This window comes from Notolepis coatsorum, assembly GCF_963971535.1.
Source record: "Notolepis coatsorum genome assembly, chromosome: 14".
Classification (NCBI taxonomy): domain Eukaryota; kingdom Metazoa; phylum Chordata; class Actinopteri; order Aulopiformes; family Paralepididae; genus Notolepis; species Notolepis coatsorum.
Window position 1 is genome coordinate 30,634,632 of NC_140178.1, and position 22,199 is coordinate 30,656,830.

Genomic DNA, 22,199 nt, shown 5'->3' on the forward strand with positions numbered 1-22,199 from the left:
GTCTCATGTTGCCAGACCCCCCCCCCCCCCCTCTCTCTCCTCTCTCTCTCTCTCTCTCTCTCTCTCTCTCTCTCTCTCTCTCTCTCTCTCTCTCTCTCTCTCTCTCTCTCTCTCTCTCTCTCTCTCTCTCTCCACACACTGTGCTTTAGCACTGTGCCAGGCAGCGCAGGAGAAATGTCTGGCAGAACCCCTTATCATTGTGCATTAGGTGAAAAAACATTCTGGGTTGTTTGTATTTCTCAAACCAACATCTATAGAAAGTTAATATTTGCATGGCGGCTACGTGGCGTAGTGGGCAAGGCACTCGCCACGAATGACGGAAACGCTGGGCTTGCCTGTTCGAGCCCAGCGCTCCACATTGCTTTCAGTTCAGCTGGTCGTTCATACTAATACACATTGGCCGTATTAGGGGGTGGGAAACTGATGGGTGGGGATCGGGCGTTGTGGACAGCGACTCCTACAGGTCGGTTGGTGTGCCTGCGCAGTAGAATCAGGAAGTGTCGGGGGCAGCGTGAGCCTCCCACGCGTTACTCCTCGCCACTGAGAGATCGAGCTGCGCAGGTGAAAAGATGCGACTGCTGTTACCTCAAGTACCGGAGGGGACTTGTGCTATGTATGACTTAGTCCACATTGCAGCCGGCTTGTGGGAGGCAAGAAACAGCGTTCGTGACAGGGGAGGGTTGAATTGGATGATACGAAATTGGGATGGGAGAAAATATAGAAAATGGGAGAAAAAGTGGATAAAAAAAAAAGAAAGTTAATATTTGCATTTCAACATTAACGTCGTTGTACAATCAGGTCATGACATATACAACCATTTCCACTACATTTCAGTTTGGTGTCAGCTGATGTTTGATTGTACTGTACATGGCTAGTTAGCCAAAATGGCCGATGTAGTTTGCTAACTTTAAGGAAACTATATATATAAAAAAAAAAAAGGAAGGGTCATTACGTCACTGTGTAGCACGCAAACGCACATTGGTGCCAAGTGTGGAAACCTTCAGTTCGCTCAACAGTTGAATGGGATCACCATCTCCTCATTTATGATATGTAATTTATCATAATTGATTGGATGTCTGGTACCAAGCAAAGCATAGAGCGCTGGTATTCTGACGTGATGACCCTTCCTTCTTTTATAGTTTCCTTGGCTAATGTTAGCTTCTCTATCAAGGCAGTCTGTTTGTGTTTCTAAATGCTGTGGAAACTGTACATACGACAAGAGATTGACGGTACCGTTTTGAAATGCAAATGTGAACTCATATAGTGCTAGTTTATCAAATTAGTTTGTGACACAGAAGTAGGTCGGAACAATCTTTTGCCAGCAGATCGGATTTGGCACCATGCCAGCATGCAGGAGTTGTCTCTTACTCTTCTTCCTGGAGCCTTCCTCCATGTCAGGGTTACGAGTTACCATGACAACCTTAACCATGAGGCTGTTGCCGCCCTGCCTGATCATGTTGACAACCTGCCTGTGTCCCACCTTCACCACGTTCTGACCATTCACCTGGAGAGAGAGAGAGAGAGAAGATGGAAAACCAGGAGGCCATGTGAAACAGGTGCAGGTCAAGGACAGCTAGAACAAGATGGTTGGTCAGGGTTTCAGAACACCAGACTTTGGTCAACATTATATTAGCTAATAAATCTTAGCATTTGTTTTTACTTTACTTGGATTACAAAATTAGTAGGGTTGGGCAAACAGAGAAACACAGTGAGAACCGGACTGTTTAGACTAACTGAAAGTCAGTACGGCCTACTGTATGATTGACTGCATAGTGCTGATGTGTGATGATGAATGTAAACCCCCGCCCATCTGCTTTCACCCAGTGCTAAACAACGCATGGATTAACCTGACCCTAACTTACTCCCAGTCCACGGTTCCCGACACATGCTGCACAACCCCATGACTAGTTCGTCCTCCTACAAGTAAAAATGGGTGATGTGTACCTCGATGAGGAAGTCCCCCATCCTGAGACCGGCTCTCCAGGCCACCCCCCCCTCGTCCACAGACTCCAGGTACTGCAGGGCTGGGAAGGCCGGGGTGGGAGTGAACTCCTCGATGGGAGTCTGAGCTGCAGGGAGCAGAGGAGGCCAAAGCCAAGCGTGTTCAGAGAGACAACATACTGTATAGCGACCATGATGCTAGAGCGCTCTATTAGTAGAAGATGTCAAATTAGCATTATAATACAGGAAGCTTATTGTAATTTGAGTTGTTTTTGAACAACTAAAATGTGGTGTAAGTGTAGCAAACTCGTTTCATTACTTGTTTGTCAACTAGCCAGCTGATATCCATTATGGATGTTGAGATTTTTATACTTTGATTTTCTGCGTCAGGCTAATTGACATTTCAGTTGCAACTCTGGTCGTGTGCAGAGGAACACTTCCCCATGAATGCAAAGCATTAGAAGAATCTTCCGGGCCATTTGTGACGAGGAGGAGGATTGTAACGGTCATAAACCATGAAACTGAAGACGTTGATGAAGCATTACATAATAAGAGTGTGCACTGCAAAGTGTGCTGGTGTGTGTGTGTGTGCACTGCAAAGTGTGCTGGTGTGTGTGCACTGCAAAGTGTGCTGGTGTGTGTGTGTGTGTATGTGTGTGTGTGTGTGTGTGTGTGTGTGTGTGTGTGTGTGTGTGTGTGTGTGTGTGTGTGTGTGTGTGTGTGTGTGTGTGTGTGTGTGTGTGTGTGTGTGTGTGTGTGTGTGTGTGCATGAGCATGTAAGCGTGTTTCCGTCAGTGCGTGATGATTCCTTACCCTTGGCCCCTCTCAGCACAAAGCCGAAACCCTCGCTGTCTTTTTTCTGTAGAAGCACTGTCTTCTCCTTGATGATATAGTCACTAGCAGAGAAGAGAGATGGACACAGAGAGTCAAGAGACAACTAGAGACAGAGAGGAGAGGAAAGAGGAGGATACACAGAATGGGAGAGTGGTAGATAGTGGTCGGTAGAGAGAGAGAGAGAGAGAGAGAGAGAGAGAGAGAGAGAGAGAGAGAGAGAGAGAGAGAGAGAGAGAGAGAGAGAGAGAGCGTGAGAGAGAGAGAAAGAGAGAGAGAGAGAGAGAGAGAGAGAGAGAGAGAGAGAGAGAGAGAGAGGCCTACACCCCTGCACATTCCCACTGCACCATGGAGCCTTAATCCTGGGAGAGGACGGGTGGGAGGGGTCAGTGGAGGCTGATTTTTACAGCACATGAATGAATACATTTCCCAGACCGGACTCCCCTTATCATATCTACCTCCATCTAGCCCGTGATCGTATATACCTCTATATACCCCATACTCCTATCTACCCTGTGCTCATATATTTTTTTAACCCCTGTCCCTGTCTCTCTGAGTGAATTAGGGCTGTCCCCGACTAAGGATTTGGATGATCGACTATGATTGGCCAAAATTTGCAGTTAGTCAACTATTGGTCAACTAAAAAAAAAGTAATAATAATATAATATTTTTTAATAATTTTTTATTTTTTTTTATTTATCGTTCCATTTGGGCTGTGGGGGGTGCTTAATGTCTGAAGGAGTCGACTGACGGCTTCTTGTCCTCTGCAAAAGCATGCAATTGGTCCACTGATGGATACATCTTGATATTTGTCTAGTCTAGTGTGTTCATTAGATGGGTGAAATCCTCTTTCAGTGCCTCTGTGCCTGTTTTCGTAGGCAGTTAGCCTCTGGTATGCGTGCCATTAGCGTTAGCCACGATTCTAGGCCTCTTTTCTTTTGGAAAGAATGATAAAAAATAAATAAATAAAAATAATGTATAAATATATATTTTTTGTATTTGACTAAGAGGTTGGCTAGTCGACTACGGCTCCTTTCAACCGATTAGTCAACTAATCGACTAATAGGGGTCAGCCCTAGAGTGAATATGTCGATATGTGACTAGTGACCTTCTACCTCATACTGGACATGAGCACCACCGGTCCCATGGAACAGCTTCATACCGCCTTCTGTCTGACCTGCAGCGTCGAACCTTACCTGCTCTGCTTCGACCTATTCTGAGTGGTTTCTCCTGCCCCCCGGGGCATTATGGCCCTGAGCCATCGTCTTGTATCTCATCCTGTATACATACGCTTGCAGTAGTTCTTAGTTTTTTTCCTTTTTTTTTTAATCTTTTCCCCCCTCCTTTTTCCTCCGATTTTCTCCCATCCCAATGTTAGTCGTTATGCCAATTCCCAATCCCCTTCCTGGTCGCTGCGCACTTACCCCCCACAGTCGGTCTGGGAGAGTGGAGGCTACCACGTGCTTCCTCCGACACACGTCCAGCCAATCAACCGCTTCTTTTCACCTGGCAGCGCAAATTCTCACTGAGAGGGCGTAGCGTGTGGAAGGATCACACTATCCCACTTAGATCCTATCCGCGCTTAGCAGGCGCCCCGACCGAACTGTAGGAGTCGCTGTTTACAACGACCCGGACCCACCCCGCCAGCTTCTCCCACCCTCTAATACTGCCAATTGTATTAGTGTGAACGGCCAGCCAAGCTGGTGACAACCCCGGAGCTGTGAGCTGGATTCGAACAGGCGCTCCGGGGTTGGTGACGAACGCAATCTCCATTACGCCACCTGACCGCTAGTAGTTCTTAGTTCTATCTATTACTTAATTTCACAATTCTCTTATATACTTTGATTCTATTGTCACCAGGTATGCATATATATATGCTTATTACATGTATCTATTGCTCCAATTCTGCCCACTACAAACATGGGAACTCTCTAACCCCTGTCCCCATCTCCATATCTCTCTGAGTGGTTGTCTCGTAGTGTTGGCCAAGGTGGTGGATGTCTCGGGGTGATGGCCAAGATTGCAGTGACTGTTCTACCCCCACATTGGTTGTGTGCACCACTGAGATCATGGATCAGCTTCATATCACCATCTGTCTGACCTGCAGAGTCGAACCATACCTGCTCTGCCTTGACCTATTCTGAGTGGTTTCTCCTGCCCCCCCCGGGGCATTATGGCCCTGAGCCATCGTCTTGTATCCCATCCTGTATACATACACTTGCAGTTGTTCTTAGTTCTATTTATTACTTAATTTCACAATTCTCTTATATACTCATATATGCTTACTACATGTATCTATTCTATTCACATAATATGCTTACTACATGTATCTATTGATATGTCCGCCCATCACAAACACGCAAACTGTCTAACGCCTGTCCCTGTCTCCCTGTGAGTGGATGTCTCGTAGTGATGACCAAAGTGGTGGACGTCCCGTGGTGATGGCCAAGAGGATACGATCCTCTCTACGTCGCCCCCATATCTCAAATGGATCCGTTATCAGCTCTATTCTATTTTCTTTTTTTTAAACTTACATTTTTATTTGCAGTTTTAGATTTTTAAACAACAGACAGTACATTTCGACAAATAAAATTATAAAGACATAATATCAAAAATAAAAAAATAAAAACACATAAAAGATTAACAAAAATGAGAAAAGAAAAAGGGTGACATGGGTTCTTCGGTCCATTCTATTTTTACATTGTTTATTTACATTCAAATTTCTTTTCTTGTTTTCTTTTCATTCTTCTGTGATCTTGTTTCTTTTCTTCCTATATTCCTCCCACTTTTCCCCTTTTGACTCAAATCTCTCCTCTTGTAGCCTCAGCATATGTGTGATTCTCTCCATTTCCTGTATCCCCTCTATTCTCTCTGTCCATTGTTCCTTCGTCAGTGCTTCTACTCTGTACCACAGTTTAGTCAAAGCTTTCTTGGCTGCTACTAATAGTATCTTAATCAAGTATTTGTCTTCCCCCTGAATTCCTTCCTGTGATAGGTTCCCCAGATACAATACTTGGCCTGCCTGGGGTATTTCGTATCCTACTATTTCCTTTATTATCTCTCCTATCTCTTCCCAATAGTTTCTTATTTTCTGACATCCCCAGAATATGTGTGTGTGGTTCGCTACTTCTTGTCCACATTTTCTCCAACATGGTTTCTGTGCTGGTGTGTATTGCCCTGTATTTCTGGTGTTATAAAGAATCTAATTATGTTTTTCCACCCAAACTCCCTCCATATCCTTGACCCTGTGGTTGAGTGTTGTATCTTGCATGTGTTATACCATTCTTCCTGTTATCTCTGTTTCTAATTCCTTCTCCCACTTTTCCTTTATATATATGGTTGTGATGTCCTTGCTGTCCATTATTGCCTGATATAATGCTGATATAACCCTCCCCTTCCTTCCTTCATATGCTTTTATCATTATCCTAATTATCCCATTCTGTTCTTTGTCTTTGTCTTGTTTTATTTCCTTGTTGTAATAGTCTCTAATCTGTAAATATCTAAAATGGTCTCTATTCTCTAGTCCGAATCTTTCTTAAAATTTTTGTAGAGTCTGCATCTCCCCTCCTTCTATCATTGTACATATTGCTGTTATCACCCCCCTTTCCCATCTTTTGAACCCATGGTCGTCTATCCCTGGTTTGAATTTGTTGTCGTGTGTTATCCATCTCAGTATCTTGGATTCTTTTTCCAGCTTGTATTTCTTTACTATTGTGTTCCATACGTTTATAGTGAATTTGGTAATTGGGTCTAGTATTTGTTCCTGTCTTCTGAACAGCTCCCTATCTCCTATTAGTGCCTGCACTTTGAATTCCTCTCTTTTGGTTTCTATATCTTTCCATTTGGCTTCATAATTCACATTGCACCAGCATGCTACTGTCCTAAGTTGTGGTGCATAGTAATAGTCTTCTAAACTGGGTACTGCCATTCCTCCTTTCTCCTTTGGTAGTTGTAGAGTCACATATCTGATCCTTGGTCCCCCCCCCCCCCAAATGAATCTTGATATCTGTCTATCCCATTCCCTGAATTGTTTTTGTGGTATTAATATAGGTAAAGACTGAAATAGGTATAATAACCTTGGTAATATGTTCATCTTAACGATTTCGATCCTTGAGCTGAAATCTAGGGGCATTACTGTCCATCTTTCTAGGTCTCTCTTGATTTTCTGATTAATCTGTGTATAGTTTGCCTCATATAACCCCTCCACCCCTCTTGTAATGTTCACCCCTAGGTACTTGATCCTGTCCATGTCCCATTTAATTTTGTATTTTTCTTTGATCTCTATCGTTGGAGTGTAGTTCAGTGCTAAAGTCTGTGTCTTTGTCACGTTGAGTCTATACCCTGAGTAATATCCATATTCTGTCAGTAAATCCATCAGTATCGGAAAGCTTGTGTCTGGTTGTCTCATATATACTATCACGTCGTCTGCGACCAGTCCCAATTTATGTTCTGTTCCCCTTATCTCCACCCCTTTGATGTCTTTGGTCTGTCTAATTAGTTGAGCCAGTGGTTCGATGAATACATCGAAGAGCGTCGGCAAAAGACAGCAACCCTGTCTGGTAGCTCTCTCTAGTTTAATCCGGTCCGTCAGACTACCATTTACCTTAATCCTTGCCGTCGGTTCTTGATATAATGCCCTAATTGTTTTCATAGCGTTTTTGTCTAATCCAAATTTCTCCAATACTTTATATAGAAATATCCAGTTTACACTGTCGAATGCTTTTTCTGCATCTAGGCTAACTAATACTGCACTTCCTCCTTCCTTTTGTATCTCCTCTACTATCTGCACTGTCTTCCTTATGTTATCCTGTGTCTGTCTTCCTTTAATGAATCCGGTCTGGTCTCCGGCTATAATATCTGTCATAAATGTCTCAAATATTTTGGATATTATTGATGTATACATCTTGTAATCTACATTAAGTATGGACACTGGTCTGAAACTGCTACATAGTTCTCTATCTTTCCCTTCTTTTGGAATTGTAGTAATTGCTTCTTTCCATGAAGGTGGCATTGTGCCTTCTTTCATCGTGTCTGAATGCTGCTTCTAATATGGGGCTCAGTTCCTGTCTAAATGTTTTGTAGAATTCAGAGGGGAATCCGTCGCTACCCGGTGACTTACTGTTCTTTGCTTTACTGATCGCATTCCCTACTTCCTGTTCTGTAATCTCTGCGTTTAATATTTCGCTCTGTTCCTTCCCTATCGATGGTAGATCTAATTAAAAAAAGAAAATCTCTATCTCCTCTTCTCCTGCCGCTATCGGTTGTGTGTATAGTTTCTTATAGTATTCTTCAAATGTCTTCTCTATTTCAGCTGGTTCTCTTAGTATCTTGTTTGTGTTCGTGTCCCTTATTGTGTGTATTGTGTTCAGTTTTTGTTGTGTCCTGATTCGTCTAGCTAAAGGTCTGGTTGCTCTTGGTCCTCCTTCATAGTATGTCTGTTTCATGTACCTAGCTTTCTTATCTATTTCTGTCAGCAGTTCTTTGTTTATCTTTCCTCTAACGTCCTTTACCTCTCTAAGTGTCTTTTGGTTCTTTGAGTTTTGGTGTTCTTTCTCTAATTCTTTCAGTTTCTTTATCAAGTTCTGGTATGTCTCTATTCTGGCCTTCTTGAGTAATGCCGTCTTTGCTATCAATTTTCCACGTATTACTACCTTTAGTGCATCCCATAAAATGTTTGGGTCTACCTCTCCATTATCATTTTCTTCTCTGTATCTAATTATGTCTCCTTTTACTTTGTTAACCAGACCTTTGTTATTTAATAGTCCTACGTTCAGTCTCCAAACTGTATTTCTCCGCCTACTTTTAAGATTCACTGTCAGATATATTGCGCTATGGTCTGATATGTCCGTTACCCCTATCCTGCAGTCTTCTACCCTGTATCTGTCTCCTGTTGTCATGAGAAAATAGTCTGTTGTGTGTGGATGTGAGTAATGTGTGTATTCTCTGTCTAGTGTGTGCATTTCTCTCCATATATCCATGATTCCTAATTCTGCCATTTGTATATTCATATATTTGCTAATGTTTGTCCTCTATTTCTTTGTGCTTGTCGTGTCTATGTCATAGTTCAGTACTACATTGAAATAACCTGTACAGATTAGGACCCCTTCCCCTTCCATCGCTATGATATCAAAGATTGTTTCAAATAGATATTTCTCACTTTCTGGTGGAGCATACACATTCACTAGTGTTACCATTTTACCATCCATTTTCCCCTTGACCATTACATACCTCCCCTCTTCATCCCTTATTTCCCTGATCATTTCAAACTTCACTGTGTTCTTAATTAGTATAGCTACTCCTCTTCTAAGGTTCTGTTTAAAAGAACTGTAAAACATATTCTCATACCCGAATCTCTTCAGCTTTTCATGTTCTTGTGATATTAGATGTGTTTCCTGTAAGAAGATAACCTGCGCCTCTTCTTTCTTAAGTTTCGTCATCACCTTACTCCTTTTGATCGGATTATTCATACCATTCACATTCAGCGACATCATTTTGATACCCTTAACTTGTGTCATATTTCTTTTCCAAATGTTCTCCCGTTCTACCCATGTCACATAAAATAATATTTGTGTTTGTAGCCACTGCTATCCCTGTCTGATTTACATACGTATAACCATAATAAACATTAACATCAACATCAACACAACCCGCAAGTCTCTACGACAAACGGTTCAAAAGATACAAAAGGGGGGCGCGGTCTAAGGATCAAGGGTTAATCCCCTGAAGGGGGAGGAGCCGAACCATGGGGGCGTGGTCAACATAGACCAATGAAAGAGGATATCCCTACTGAGTACAATGGCACAATAACCTCGTTCCCAGTTTTATCTCCTCCGTTTGCGCAAACAAGCTAGAACGTCCCGGTCATGTAGTAAATTCTTCAGGCAAAGCCATTGCAGTGAGGAATGTGAGTGAGGAAATATTCTGCACTTTGTCGAAACCGGAAAGCCTGTAGCCGGTACTTCCTGTACTTCTGTTTTCACACTTTAGGAGGCATAGCTTTACCAGCCTAATGGCACAACCCGCAAGTCTCTACCACAAGCGGTTCAAAAGATACAAAAAGGGGGCGCGGCCTAAGGATCAAGATTAATCCCCTGAAGGGGGAGGAGCCGAACCATGGGGGCGTGGTCAACATAGACCAATGAAAGAGGATATCCCTACTGATTATGATGTCATAATAGAACATTCTAGAACATTTGTGTATCTATTCAACAATTCTCTCAGAAGATCTCATTGTGCATCTTGAAACAGGACTGATCAGTCCTGTTCAGACAGATAGACTAAACAACACATCCACAAAAGGAAAAGGAAAGGAAAGGGAAGTGAACTCATTGGTTTACTAAGGACTGCAATTAAGGAGGGTTGGTAAATCGTACCTAGGGTCCATCCTAGAGGCAAATATTTCCTGTGACAAAATGGCATCCAAGGAGAGACTGTGTAAAAGCAAAATACCTGAGAGAAGAAGGACCATGCATTTAAAGGACTTTGTGGTTGTCCCTAACAACAATTCCAAGTCTGTTAAGCTCAATGCCAGGAACCTGCAGGAGCTGCGCATGGAGACGGTGACTTTGGACCAGGAGCGCAAAGAGATGGAAGAGAGACTGCTACAGCTGAGAGAGACCATGAGCAAGGAGAAGGAGGAGAGAGGGCGGCCACAAGGGTTTAAGTGGAAGTCTGGTCAGCCTGGAACTCTAACCAACACCTCCAGTGCCAACAGAAACAAGGACAATTTACTCCACAAGCTGTCAGCAGGCAAGCTGAAGATCAGATTTCTGAAGGAGGAACCGCTGAAAGCCCCTCTTCCTCCTCCTGTTCCTCCTCCCTCCATCGGCCATCTGTCCAGCAGAAGACCCAAGCTGAAGGGGCGGCTCTGTGGCCAGTGTGAAGCCAGGATCGCTGGAATGGTGTGTGCTGAATGCAGCGAGGACTATTGTGTGGGCTGTTTTGCAAAGTTCCACCAGAAGGGGGCACTAAAGCTCCACAGAATGATACCCATCCAGGCAGAGGTGCGGCCCAGCGTCAACGTGCTGGACGCGGTCAGATGCTTCCAGAGACAGACGGGTCCCGGCTCTAAGCCCGCCGTGGATCCCGGCCTCCAGACCCTAGTGAGCGGAGGAGAGAGGAGACGGCAGACTGGACCTACGGTTGCACAACACCACTCTCAACACAGCCAGGTCTTAGTTTTGACCCATGGATCAGAGTGGCAGTATGAAGAGGAGGAAGAGATGCAAGAGGAGGAGGAGGAGGAGGAGGAGAGAGGCGCTCTGTTGCTTCCGGGGGGAGAGTACGATGAGGAGGAGTCGGCACGCTCCTTCCAGGAGGCGCTGAGAGAATGGAGAAGAGGGGGGAGTGAGGGGGGGGATGGAGATGTGGGAAGAACAAGAGAAGACACGGTCTGGAGAGGCGCTCCGTTGCTTCCGCGGGGAGAGTACGATGAGGAGGAGTCGGCCCACTCCTTCCAGGAGGCGCTGAGAGAATGGAGAAGAGGGGGGAGTGAGGGGGGGGATGGAGATGTGGGACGAACAAGAGAAGACACGGTCCGGAGACCCGCTGAAACCAAACCAGTCTCAATGTCAGCTATGACCCAGGATGACCTCCCTAAAGAGAAAGGAGGAGGAGGGAGGGTCAGAGTCAAGGTGGAGTTCACTCAAGACAGCCTCAGCTATCTGGACAGACTGCTCCTTAAAAAGCACCGCAGAACACCAATCGAAGCTCATCGACCGCCGTCGCCACTCGCCTCGACCCCGCGATCACCCGAGGAGACGGCACCTAGCATGACAGCTGAGGAAAAGGATTTCCGGCGATACTGTGCGTCACTGTTCACTGTCCCCTGCAGGGGGCGCTGTGCCGAGCCCCAGAAAGCCACGCCTGGATCGTGCCTCAGCATCCGGATACTGGACGAGGTTAATAATCGGACTACCGCCAGCTAAACTGGCCATGTCAGAACTGGCCATGTTGAGGATCTTCTTCTAGGTCATGGCTTGTCAGCATTGGCCTTCAGAAATATTAAAAATATTAAACCCACAGATCTCACCACCCTGATCAATTCCTACCCCAGCCCTCCCCCATCCCCCTCCCGTGCTGACCTGGTGAATCACTATAATAACTGCCTCTCCTCTTCCCTCAATTCCAAAATCAATACCATTCACCTACAGCTGGCCTCATCATGCACCTCCCCATGTGATCCACCCTGGATGATCACCACCGGCCATCATTTTATCAGCTCCCTCTCCAACTTCACCCCAGCATCAGAATACACCATCTCAGAGCTCATCCGTAAAGCCAAAACCACCACCTGTCAGCTCGATCCTCTTCCCACCACCCCCGTCAAAGCCTGCCTGCCATCAATCTCACCCATGATCACGGACATAATAAATTCCTCCCCTCCCTCGCCTCTGGAATCGTACCCCCCACTCTCAAACTGGCTGCAATCACCCCCATGCTCAAAAAACATGGTGCTGACCCAGCCGACTTAAATCATTATAGGCCCATCTCCAACCTTCCCTTCATCTCAAAAACCCTTGAGAGGGTGGTTGCCGCACAGCTGCAATCCCACCTCGACACAAACAATCTCCACGAACCCTTTCAATCCGGTTTCACCCCACAACACAGTACCGAAACAGCCCTTGTCAAAATCACCAACGACCTCCTCCGTGCAGCTGACTCTGGACTTCTCACCATCCTCATCCTCTTCGACCTCAGTGCGGCATTCGATACCATCTCCCATCCAATACGCCTGGACCGCCTGGCTGGCATTGGGATCACTGGTGTCGCACTCTCCTGGTTTACATCATACCTCACTGACAGACAACAGTTTGTTCAACTCAAGACCCACAAGTCAGGGTGTTCAACTGTTTTACTGGGTGTCCCCCAGGGGTCAGTATTGGGTCCCCTCCTGTTCACCATCTATCTCCTTCCCCTGGGCACAATCCTCCGTCACCATGGGGTCCACTTCCACTGCTATGCAGACGACACACACGTCTAAATCTCCTCCACACCCACCACTGCCCTTCCCCCCACCTCCCTCACCACCTGCCTTGAGGACATTAGGAGCTGGATGAGCAGAAACTTCCTGAAATTAAATGGCAGCAAAACTGAGGCCCTGCTCATCGGCTCCAAATCCACCCTACCAAATCACAAAACACCCCAGTTCCAAACATCACCATCGACGGCTTCCCTGTACCCTTCGCCCCCCCAAGTCAAAAGCCTCGGTGTCATTCTGGATGGTTCCCTCTCCTTTGCTCCTTACCTCCGTAATATCTCCAGACTCCGCCCATCCCTGTCCCAATCAAATACAGAAACCCTGGTCCACTCATTTGTCACATCCCGGATCGATTACTGTAACGCTCTCCTCACCGGCCTTCGCACCAAACTCATCCACAGACTCCAAATCACCCAAAACTCTGCTGCTAGGATTATCACCTGCACAAACTCATCCCACCACATCACCCCCGTCCTCATTCAACTACACTGGCTCCCTGTGCACTACCGGATTGATTTCAAAAACCTCGTACTCACCTTCAAAGCCCTCCACAATCTAGCCCCCACCTACATCACTGACCTCCTCCAAGATTACACTCCCTCCCGCACCTTCCGCTCATCCTCTACTGGACTCTTATCCATCCCCAGCTCACGCCTCAGCACCATGGGTGCCCGAGCGTTCAGCTGCTCGGCTCCCAGACTCTGGAACTCTCTGCCCCCACACATCCGACAGTCAGACTCACTCTCATCATTCAGATCACAATTGAAAACCCATCTGTTCAAACTCGCATATTCACTATAACCTCTGTCACTGCCCAATACCCCCTGTTGTCTGTTTGTCTGTTATTTTAACTTCACTGTTTTTTATACTTATTGTTGTTTATCTTATTCTTTTCTTAACCTTGTCTTTTAACTGTCTTGCATACTGGGCATACTCACTATAACTGCACCCTGTGTGCCACTGTTTTATATTTCATACGTATACATTGTTTGTCTTGTTTTTAACTCCACTGACACTTTTGCCAAGATCATTGTTTTAATCTTGACTGTTCTGTTTTTATGCCCTGTAAGGTGACCTTGGGTGTATTGAAAGGCGCCTCCAAATAAAAAGTATTTCTCTGGTCTGCATCCCCTTAACAATAGACCTGCCGCTAAACCATGCCCCAAAATAGAATTTGTCCAATCATATCACAGCAAAAATCCTCGCTGCAGAAAACTCGGTCAACACCATTTGTGGGCTCCATCAAACCAAACGTCTGTGATCGAAACCACTGTGAAGAGTTCAGTTTATATGTTATTATCTACCTAATATTATTTTTTTTATCAAATATTTATTTATTTATTTTTTTCAACATGAAACAAAACATATATCACAAACAATACAATAATAATACATAAAAAGACTTCCCAAGACAATAACTTAACACCACATGACAAGACAATAACTGATACAGACTGCACAGTGATCATCCTACATGGACACTCGCTCGTTCTCTCCCCCCCCCGCTCACCCAAGGACCTCAACATGAGTCACACTCACATTACATTATTCAGTAAAAGAAAAAGAAAAAAAACTAAAATCAAAACAAATCAAAACAAAACAAATTCCCAAACGTATATGCGTTCTTTTAACTTTGCCACTGCAGCCAACCAAATTGCGATATTAGATTCCTTAACCCCTACAACACGTGCCGTGGATATCTCCAAATAGATCACATCAAGGTAGGTGAGAAACCATACCTTCGGGCAGAGTTTGTCTGGGTGAAACCAACGTGAGGCAATACATTTTTTTGCGGCTGTGAGGCCGGCCAAAATGAGTTTCCACCTGTATAGAGGTCGGTAATTGAGAGAGATCATTCAATAACAATTCAGGTATGGTTAAAGTGAAAATGTCCGAGAGCTGATATGTAACATTTTCCCAGAAACTCACAACAGGGGGGCATTCCCAGTACATATGCATAAATGTACCTGTGGCGCCGTTTGGACACAAGGTACATAAAGAGTCAGACCCATTGAATTCAATCGTCTAGGGGTTAAATAAGTCCTGTGAATAAAATGTAGGTGAATCTGTTGGTGATCTGGGTTGTGTGAGGATAACTGAACATTTTCCCAGACTGCATCCCAATCAAAATCTACATCCAACTCCGGGACATCCTTTCTCCAAATCGTATCCAGAGGAAGGTCTTTATACGAGGACATGAGTAAATGGCGATAAAAGTCAGAAATGAAGCCTCTCGATGTCTCTTTGTCATAAAAGAATTTGTGAAAGCGGTGATGCACTAGTGGAGCATCCCATGGCACTCCATGAGCCTTCAGAGCTGCTCTTATTTGTAAATAAAAGAAAAAGGTTCCGGGGAGATCATATCCGTTGGATATATCCTGAAAAGAGCGGAGACCAGAGTTGTCGAAGATATCCCCCAATGTGTGTTTGTCTTTCTTTTCCCATCTAGGGTATCTAATAGGTTGTTGTCCAATAAGGAGAAGATTGTTATTAAATAGAGGGGAATGCGTGTGCCATTGTTGGCGTTTTTTACCCCCTTTCTGAGTGTCACGCCAAGTCTGGATCACATGTGTGATAAGAGGGCCAAATCGTAATTTACATTGTTTAATTGATATACACAATATCCTGAAGTCTATATGGGGACACCAACTTCTCCTCCAATGGTCGCCAAGATACAGCTGCTTGAGCGTCAAACCAAGTGATCAAAGGTCTCAGAGAGAAAGCTTGAAAATAATATTTAAAGTCTGGAAATGCTAAGCCCCCATCGAGTTTACTCCTTTGGGCAGTTGATCTCTTCAAGCGTGGGCGTTTATTGTTCCAAACAAATTTATATGAGGCAGAGTGCAATTTCTGCCAGTAACCAGCAAGAGGAGGTAACGGGAGCAGAGTCGGCGTCAGAACGAATTTACCAGGGGGGCATATGGTAATTTCGGGGGGGCATAAAATATACGCTTCAGAAAAGGCATTTCCCGCAAACCAACACGCATTTCAAAACATGAGCGCACTGCAGGCATAAGAGATAAGACAGTCTCTCTCTCTCTTTCTCTCTCGCATGTCACGTCACAAACACTGGCGTCTTGCGCACACACACAAAGTGAAAGATCACGTATTTCGTTTTCGTATTATTAATACTGACAAGGGGCAAGGCAGCTTAAATGAAACAGTATGAAATAAGCCCGAGGCTGGGCTTCACATTCAAGTATTATTAATAATAATAATTGGGCCAAGGGGCAAGGCAGCTTAAATGAAACAGTATGAAATAAGCCAGAGGCTGGGCTTCACATTCAAGTATTATTAATAATAACAATTGGGCCAAGGGGCAAGGCAGCTTAAATTAAACAGTATGAAATAAGCCCAAGGCTGGGCTTCACATTCAAGTATTATTAATAATAATAATTGGGCCAAGGGGCAAGGCAGCTTAAATGAAACAGTATGAAATAAGCCCGAGGCTGGGCTTCACATTCAAGCATTATTAATAATAACAATATATGACTTACCGATTAAAAGAGTTGTAGGCGGCGAGTCGTGGCACTGAACCTCCTCAGGACGGTGTCCTTCCATTCCGTGGTACATTTTCGCGTGAGGTCCTTCTCAAACGCCACATCAGCATGTTCACTGTACTCGAGCCAGTCTCTGTTTTGGAACCACGTCGCTACAAATGACCGTTTCCTACCGCTAAACATGCTGGCAGGGTATGGTTGTAACACCATTTGTTTGGGATGCTCAGTCCCGAGATCATTTACCGTTACCGCCAACGGTTGTGGATCTGGTGGATCATCATCATGATGGCCTATAACCACCACGTTAGCTTCTGCTGTAACAGATGCAGCACCTCCAAGTGCAGCAGGGGGGCCTGGGCCTGGCGCTTCTTGGCAGACTTCTTCAACCACGTTAGATGTTGGAAGGCCTTCATCAGGAGGAGGCATTCTTGGAGGAGGCCGTGAAGAAGCCTTAGGTGCGCCTGCCCCAGCCAACCATTTTCGTATATCCATTTTATTTGTATGTCCGTCTCCAAGAAGTGATTATTATATTTTACCTGAGTCTGACTCTATCTTTGACTTTCGCGCTCACTGACCTCACTCAAGTCACGCCCTACCCATATCAAAATCAATTCAAATGCAGTCACGCCCTACCCGGCGTCAACTCAACGTGACCAATAATAACGCGTGCGTGAGATCAAACATACACTTCCTTTAAGACTTTTTTTGTTTAATTTCGTTTAATAATAGGCTAAATAGCCTATTTATAAAGGAAAACATCTGACTTTTACTATAATAAAAAAAATTAAATGTTTAATTATTTTATTTTTTTATAATAATTGACCATGCCGGTTGGAGGGGCACAGTGCCCCATCTGGGGGGGCATGGCCCGCGAATGCCCCCCCATGGCGCCGACACTGAACGGGAGCATGGAGCTGATAAAGTTAATTCTGGGTAAAATATTCATTTTAATTATTGACACACAGGCCTGTAATGAATTTTTAAATTTGGACCATCTGTTAAAGTCATTCGTGATCCTGTCACCCAAGCTAGAGTAATTATACCTTACCGTCTGGCTAATAGTGGGGAATATTTAAATCCCGAGACATTTAAAGTGCTCCACCATAAGTATGTTTGCCGGTAGGATGGTAGCCTTCGCAGGCTCATTAAGTGGAAGAAAGGCAGATTTTGGCCAGTTGATCTTAAAGCCGGACAGGCTGCCAAATTCATCTATCACGCCGAGCAGATGAGGTAGAGAGACGGAGGGATTCTGCATAAACAGGAGTACATCATCTGCGTATAAGCTACTGTAATATGGTGATGTGTGCCCTGAATTGAAATAGGAGATATAATTTGGGATTGTCTTATGTATTGAGCTAGAGGTTCGAGGGATAAAGCGAAGAGTCCAGGACTAAGAGGACAACCCTGTCTAGAAGAGCGCGAGACAGAGAAGAGTGGTGAACATAACTTTCCTGTTAAGATCATGGCCGAAGGCCCAGTGTATAGAACTTTGATCATATGAATGAAGCCCTCACCCAACCACATCCTTCTGAGAACTGCCCATAAATAAGACCACTCCAATCTGTCAAATGCCTTCATTGCGTCCAAGGACATGACCGCTGTAGGGATTGCAATATCCTTACTGGCATTAATCACGTGCAGTAACCGTCTGATGTTGTCAGTAACCAGGCGGCCTCTTATGAAGCCGATCAGGGTGAACTAGAGATGTCATGTGCTTTTGAAGACGGGTGGCTAGAACCTTGGCATATAGCTTAAGATCAGCTCCGAGGAGACTTAGGGGCCTGTAGCTGCCACATTCGGTGGGGTCCTTATCCTTCTTAAGTAAAACAGATATAAGCGCCATATTGACATCTCTAGAAAAATTGCCCTTTTTGATTGAGTGTAAAATCATTGAGAGTAATAAGGGACCGAGTACATCCCAAAATGCAAGATAGAGTTCCGGTGGAATGCCGTCCCATCCGGGAGCCTTACCCCTTTGCATATTCGCAATCGCCTCTCTAAGTTCAACCAGTGTGATTGGTGCGGCTAGCAACCTAGCACTTTCTTCTGAGATCTGTGGTAGGTTAATTTGATCAAGAAAATCCTCCAGCTTGGTATGATCAAAGACCACCTCTGACTTGTATTATCTACCTAATATCTGATGGTGAAACGCTGTGCGTGGGGTACCTGTAATTCGGACACCAGGTACCCTGAAAGACTGGATGGAGGAGTATATTTCATACCTTTTCCGAAGCCCAAAAGACAACTCGACAAATGCAAGCGATGGATTCTGTTGTGTCGTCGACCACATACACAACTGAATGTGAAGACCATTACCAAGGACACTTATGTTTGCTCAAAGGTAAGGTCAATTCATAAAGACATAATATTTGACGGCATGTATTAGAAACGTAGACCAAACTATTATTTAGCTAACGTTAGCTGCAAGCTAGCTAGCTAGCTGGTGTTATCCTAGCTAGCTAGCTACAGTGTTATCAACATCAACTTTGTGGTCATTCATTTGCTGTCTGACTTTTCTTCCTCGCTAGTTAGCTGGTGTTTTTAGCTAACTTAACGTTTGCTAACTGTCTTTTGTCCAGATGGGGAGCGCCGGCCTGTGGAGCAGCCTCCCCCAAGCCCAATGGAAGAAGGTGGACAAGAGGAGCGAGATGAACAATTGAGAAATCAACAAGCACAAATCGAATCACTGACGAGTATAAATACTGTTCTGAGACTTAATCAAGTACCAACTAGATTAACACCAGAGGTCTTGCAGCACAGCCGTGTACCAGCCTATTTCAAATATGCCACTGGATTCACTTATGATCAATTCAATAATCTATGTACGGTGTTTAATATACCTAGCAGTGAAACAGCACAGCAAACTACTGTAGCTGGTACTGTAGCTACTACTGTAGATGGTACAGTAGCTGGTACTGTAGCTACTACTGTAGATGGTACAGTAGCTGGTACTGTAGCTACTACTGTAGCTGGTACTGTAGAGGTACTGTAGCTACTACTTAAGTAAAGTAGAGAACTATTTGATATTGAATGTACTGTAGTGCTGAGAGACGGGAGTCTGAGGCGATGTCCTGAAGTCGTTCAAGTCGAAGGTAACTCCTTTAATATTCATCAGCACAACTACAAGATACAATACATTACTAGAAAGCTAAACAGAATGCTTAATAGAAATGTTAGAGGTTCTAGAAGGTTCTACTATGACATCATCACCAACGTTCCAGAATGATCGGGCAGACTAAGGTTCTAGAATGTTCCTAACAATAGTTCCGTGGGTGAATTATGTACCATTACAATCACTACAGTACTGTATTAAGTTTCAAAAGTAAAAGTACAGTACATATTCTATAGGGTGTTCTTGTATTTCAGTGCATTCAACCCTCGATATATTGACCTGAAGGTTGTTAAAGTGGTCCAGTTATGCTGCTCTGTGTCCCTCAGATTGCTGGTTTAAAATGTTAAAGTACTTAAAGTGGAAATGAAGCAGTGAGCAATGTGATCCTAGTTTGTTTGTTGTGTACTTTGTGTAAGACAGGGTTCTATAATCAAATGTGAAATCTATCTTATTTGTCTGAAAAATCAAATATAATATCCCTGTTTTCAACATGGGCGCCGCCATTTTGTTGCTGACATCATGGCTGACGTCATGGAGCTTGTTTGGTGTATACACTGCTGGTTAGTTGCCTATAGTGAATGGGTCAGTCGGTAAATAAAATGTTGCCTACAAAACAACGGGACCGCGGTGGTTCTGTTTGTATTGCTCCTGGCTGTTCAAACTAATTTTACCATGTGAGAGAGAGGAAAGTTGGTTAATTTCCACAAACTACCAGTGAAAAAAACAGTGTTGTTGGCATGTTGGCTCAGGCTGGCTGCACTCAGGCGGCGTGATCAGCCTGTTGGACAGGGAATGAAGATCCCCAGAGAACACTTCATTGCCTCGGATTATGTTGTTGGGGGTGGAAGGTTTGTCCAGAAGACCACTAATCAGCTAACCAGCAGTGTATACACCAAACAAGCTCCATGACGTCAGCAACAAAATGGCCGCGCCCATAATGCTAAATGCTTCAGAAATGCACACAACAAATCGTTTTTTCTTAGAAACTGCTTATTTTTATAACGTGATTTCTTCTGTGGCTTATCTAAATACTAATGTGATGCTATGAATATGTATTTATCGCACTGCTTCATTTCCACTTTAATCTTCATCAATTTATGCCATGTCTTGTATGCTAAATCTTTTTTGGGGGAAGGCTCAGATAAATGTAGTTGAGTAAAATGTACAATATTTACTTTGAAATGTAGTGGGGTGAAAGTACAAAGTTCCCTATAATGAAAATACTCAAGTAAAGTACAAGATACAAGAACATTTATTTAAGTGCAGCCCTGACAGGAGGCTGAAGTCCTTGCTATCATGGCCGACTTGTGAGGCTAATAGTGTTAGTAATGCAGTCAGTAGAGTGCATACTGCATCCAAGGCATAACAATCTCTCCACTTTGCTGTTACTTTCACATTTTACTGGGTAGATGACAGAAACAACAGTTGCTGATATTGCAAATGTCAACAGACCAGGCTATTAATCCATAATGGAGGTACTAGAAGAAAGGTTACAGGGTAACCAAAATCAACATGTTTCTCCTTCCAAGGGTCATCAATAATCACAGCAAATGTGACTATGACTAACGGGTCAGGAGATTGACAATGTAGAGGATGTGCATCCAGCGATAACATTTTAATTCGATTTGTGAACTATGGGTCTGGGGTTGGGACAAAATCAATTTTAAGCCTCGTCACAGCATTCATTTGGCTACAAGAATATAATGTTAAATTACCATAGATGTATCACAACAACACATGATATTGTTCGCTATTCCAGCACTGTTTGTATTTTATATCGTACATCCATTTGTGTAACTGTAAATCCATGTATATTTATTGTATATATTAAAAAATAGTGGCTATTTATGTACACTTTAGTTGTGGGTTTTCTTTTCTAATCAGAGTGATCTATCTTGAGAATGTGTTGTATATGCATTTATTTATATTTATATTAAATATAACTTATACTTAGTGTTATAAGAAAAGCTATGTCCTGTACCCATATACTGATTTACAGGTATTTTGGTAAATGGTAAATGGCTGTATTTATATAGCGCTTTTATCCAAAGCGCTTTACAATGTTTCTCACATCTTACCCATTCACTCACACATTCACACACCGACGATGGAGGCAACCATGCAAGGTGCCAACCTGCTCATCAGTGTCTTGCTCAAGGACACTTAGACACGCTGCCCGGGAGGAGCGAGAATCAAACCGGGAACCTCCGGATTACCAGACGACTGCTCTACTCCCAAGCCACTGTTGCCCCCTATTACTAGGTCTATTTTATTATTAGGTATTTTTACTTTGGTCTCTATCACTATACATTTATAGTTAGTGTAATCAATCATTTGACCTGATGTACACTAGAATGTGCAGCATACCATTCTCTGACGTCTCACCCCTTTATGGAGGAGGATTGTTGGCATATTTACCTGGGTCACAAAAGAACCAACATAGCATGTTTACAAAAGAGGTGGATTATTCTGGTTGTAGAATGACAGCTCTCACTTTTTTCCTCATTCTAGTGAATAGTGACACAACTGTCGGGTCTAGTTCGTATACTGCGTTGGACCACTAGCCTAAACTAAATGTCTAGCCTAACCACTAGCCTAAACCTCTCTCAAGGGACACCTACGGGAGACTGCAATTCAACACTGGCCCCTGTAAATATCCTAACCCAACCCCCTCCAATGTACAGTCATTTACCTAGTATGGTTTTGTCAATAGTCCAATGTACAATTTTGTTTGTTTGTACAGTGTCTCCTCCCCCCCCCCCCTCAATGTACAGTTTTACTTGTTTATACAGTGTGCCCCCCCCCCCCCCCAACCACCTCCAATGTAAATTACCCA

The 22,199-nt window shown here is 44.0% G+C and overlaps 1 protein-coding gene across 1 annotated transcript in view; it reads right to left on the bottom strand.

Annotated features, from left to right (window-relative positions):
- The window catches only part of shank1 (SH3 and multiple ankyrin repeat domains 1), a gene marked incomplete at its 3' end in the record, with an annotated part of 140,396 nt that overhangs the window by 22,233 nt on the left and 95,964 nt on the right, over nt 1-22,199 (bottom strand). The window contains 3 exon segments of the mRNA XM_084329976.1: nt 1,370-1,504; nt 1,945-2,069; nt 2,755-2,837. Of these exon segments, the coding sequence (XP_084186102.1) occupies nt 1,370-1,504; nt 1,945-2,069; nt 2,755-2,837 (343 nt within the window).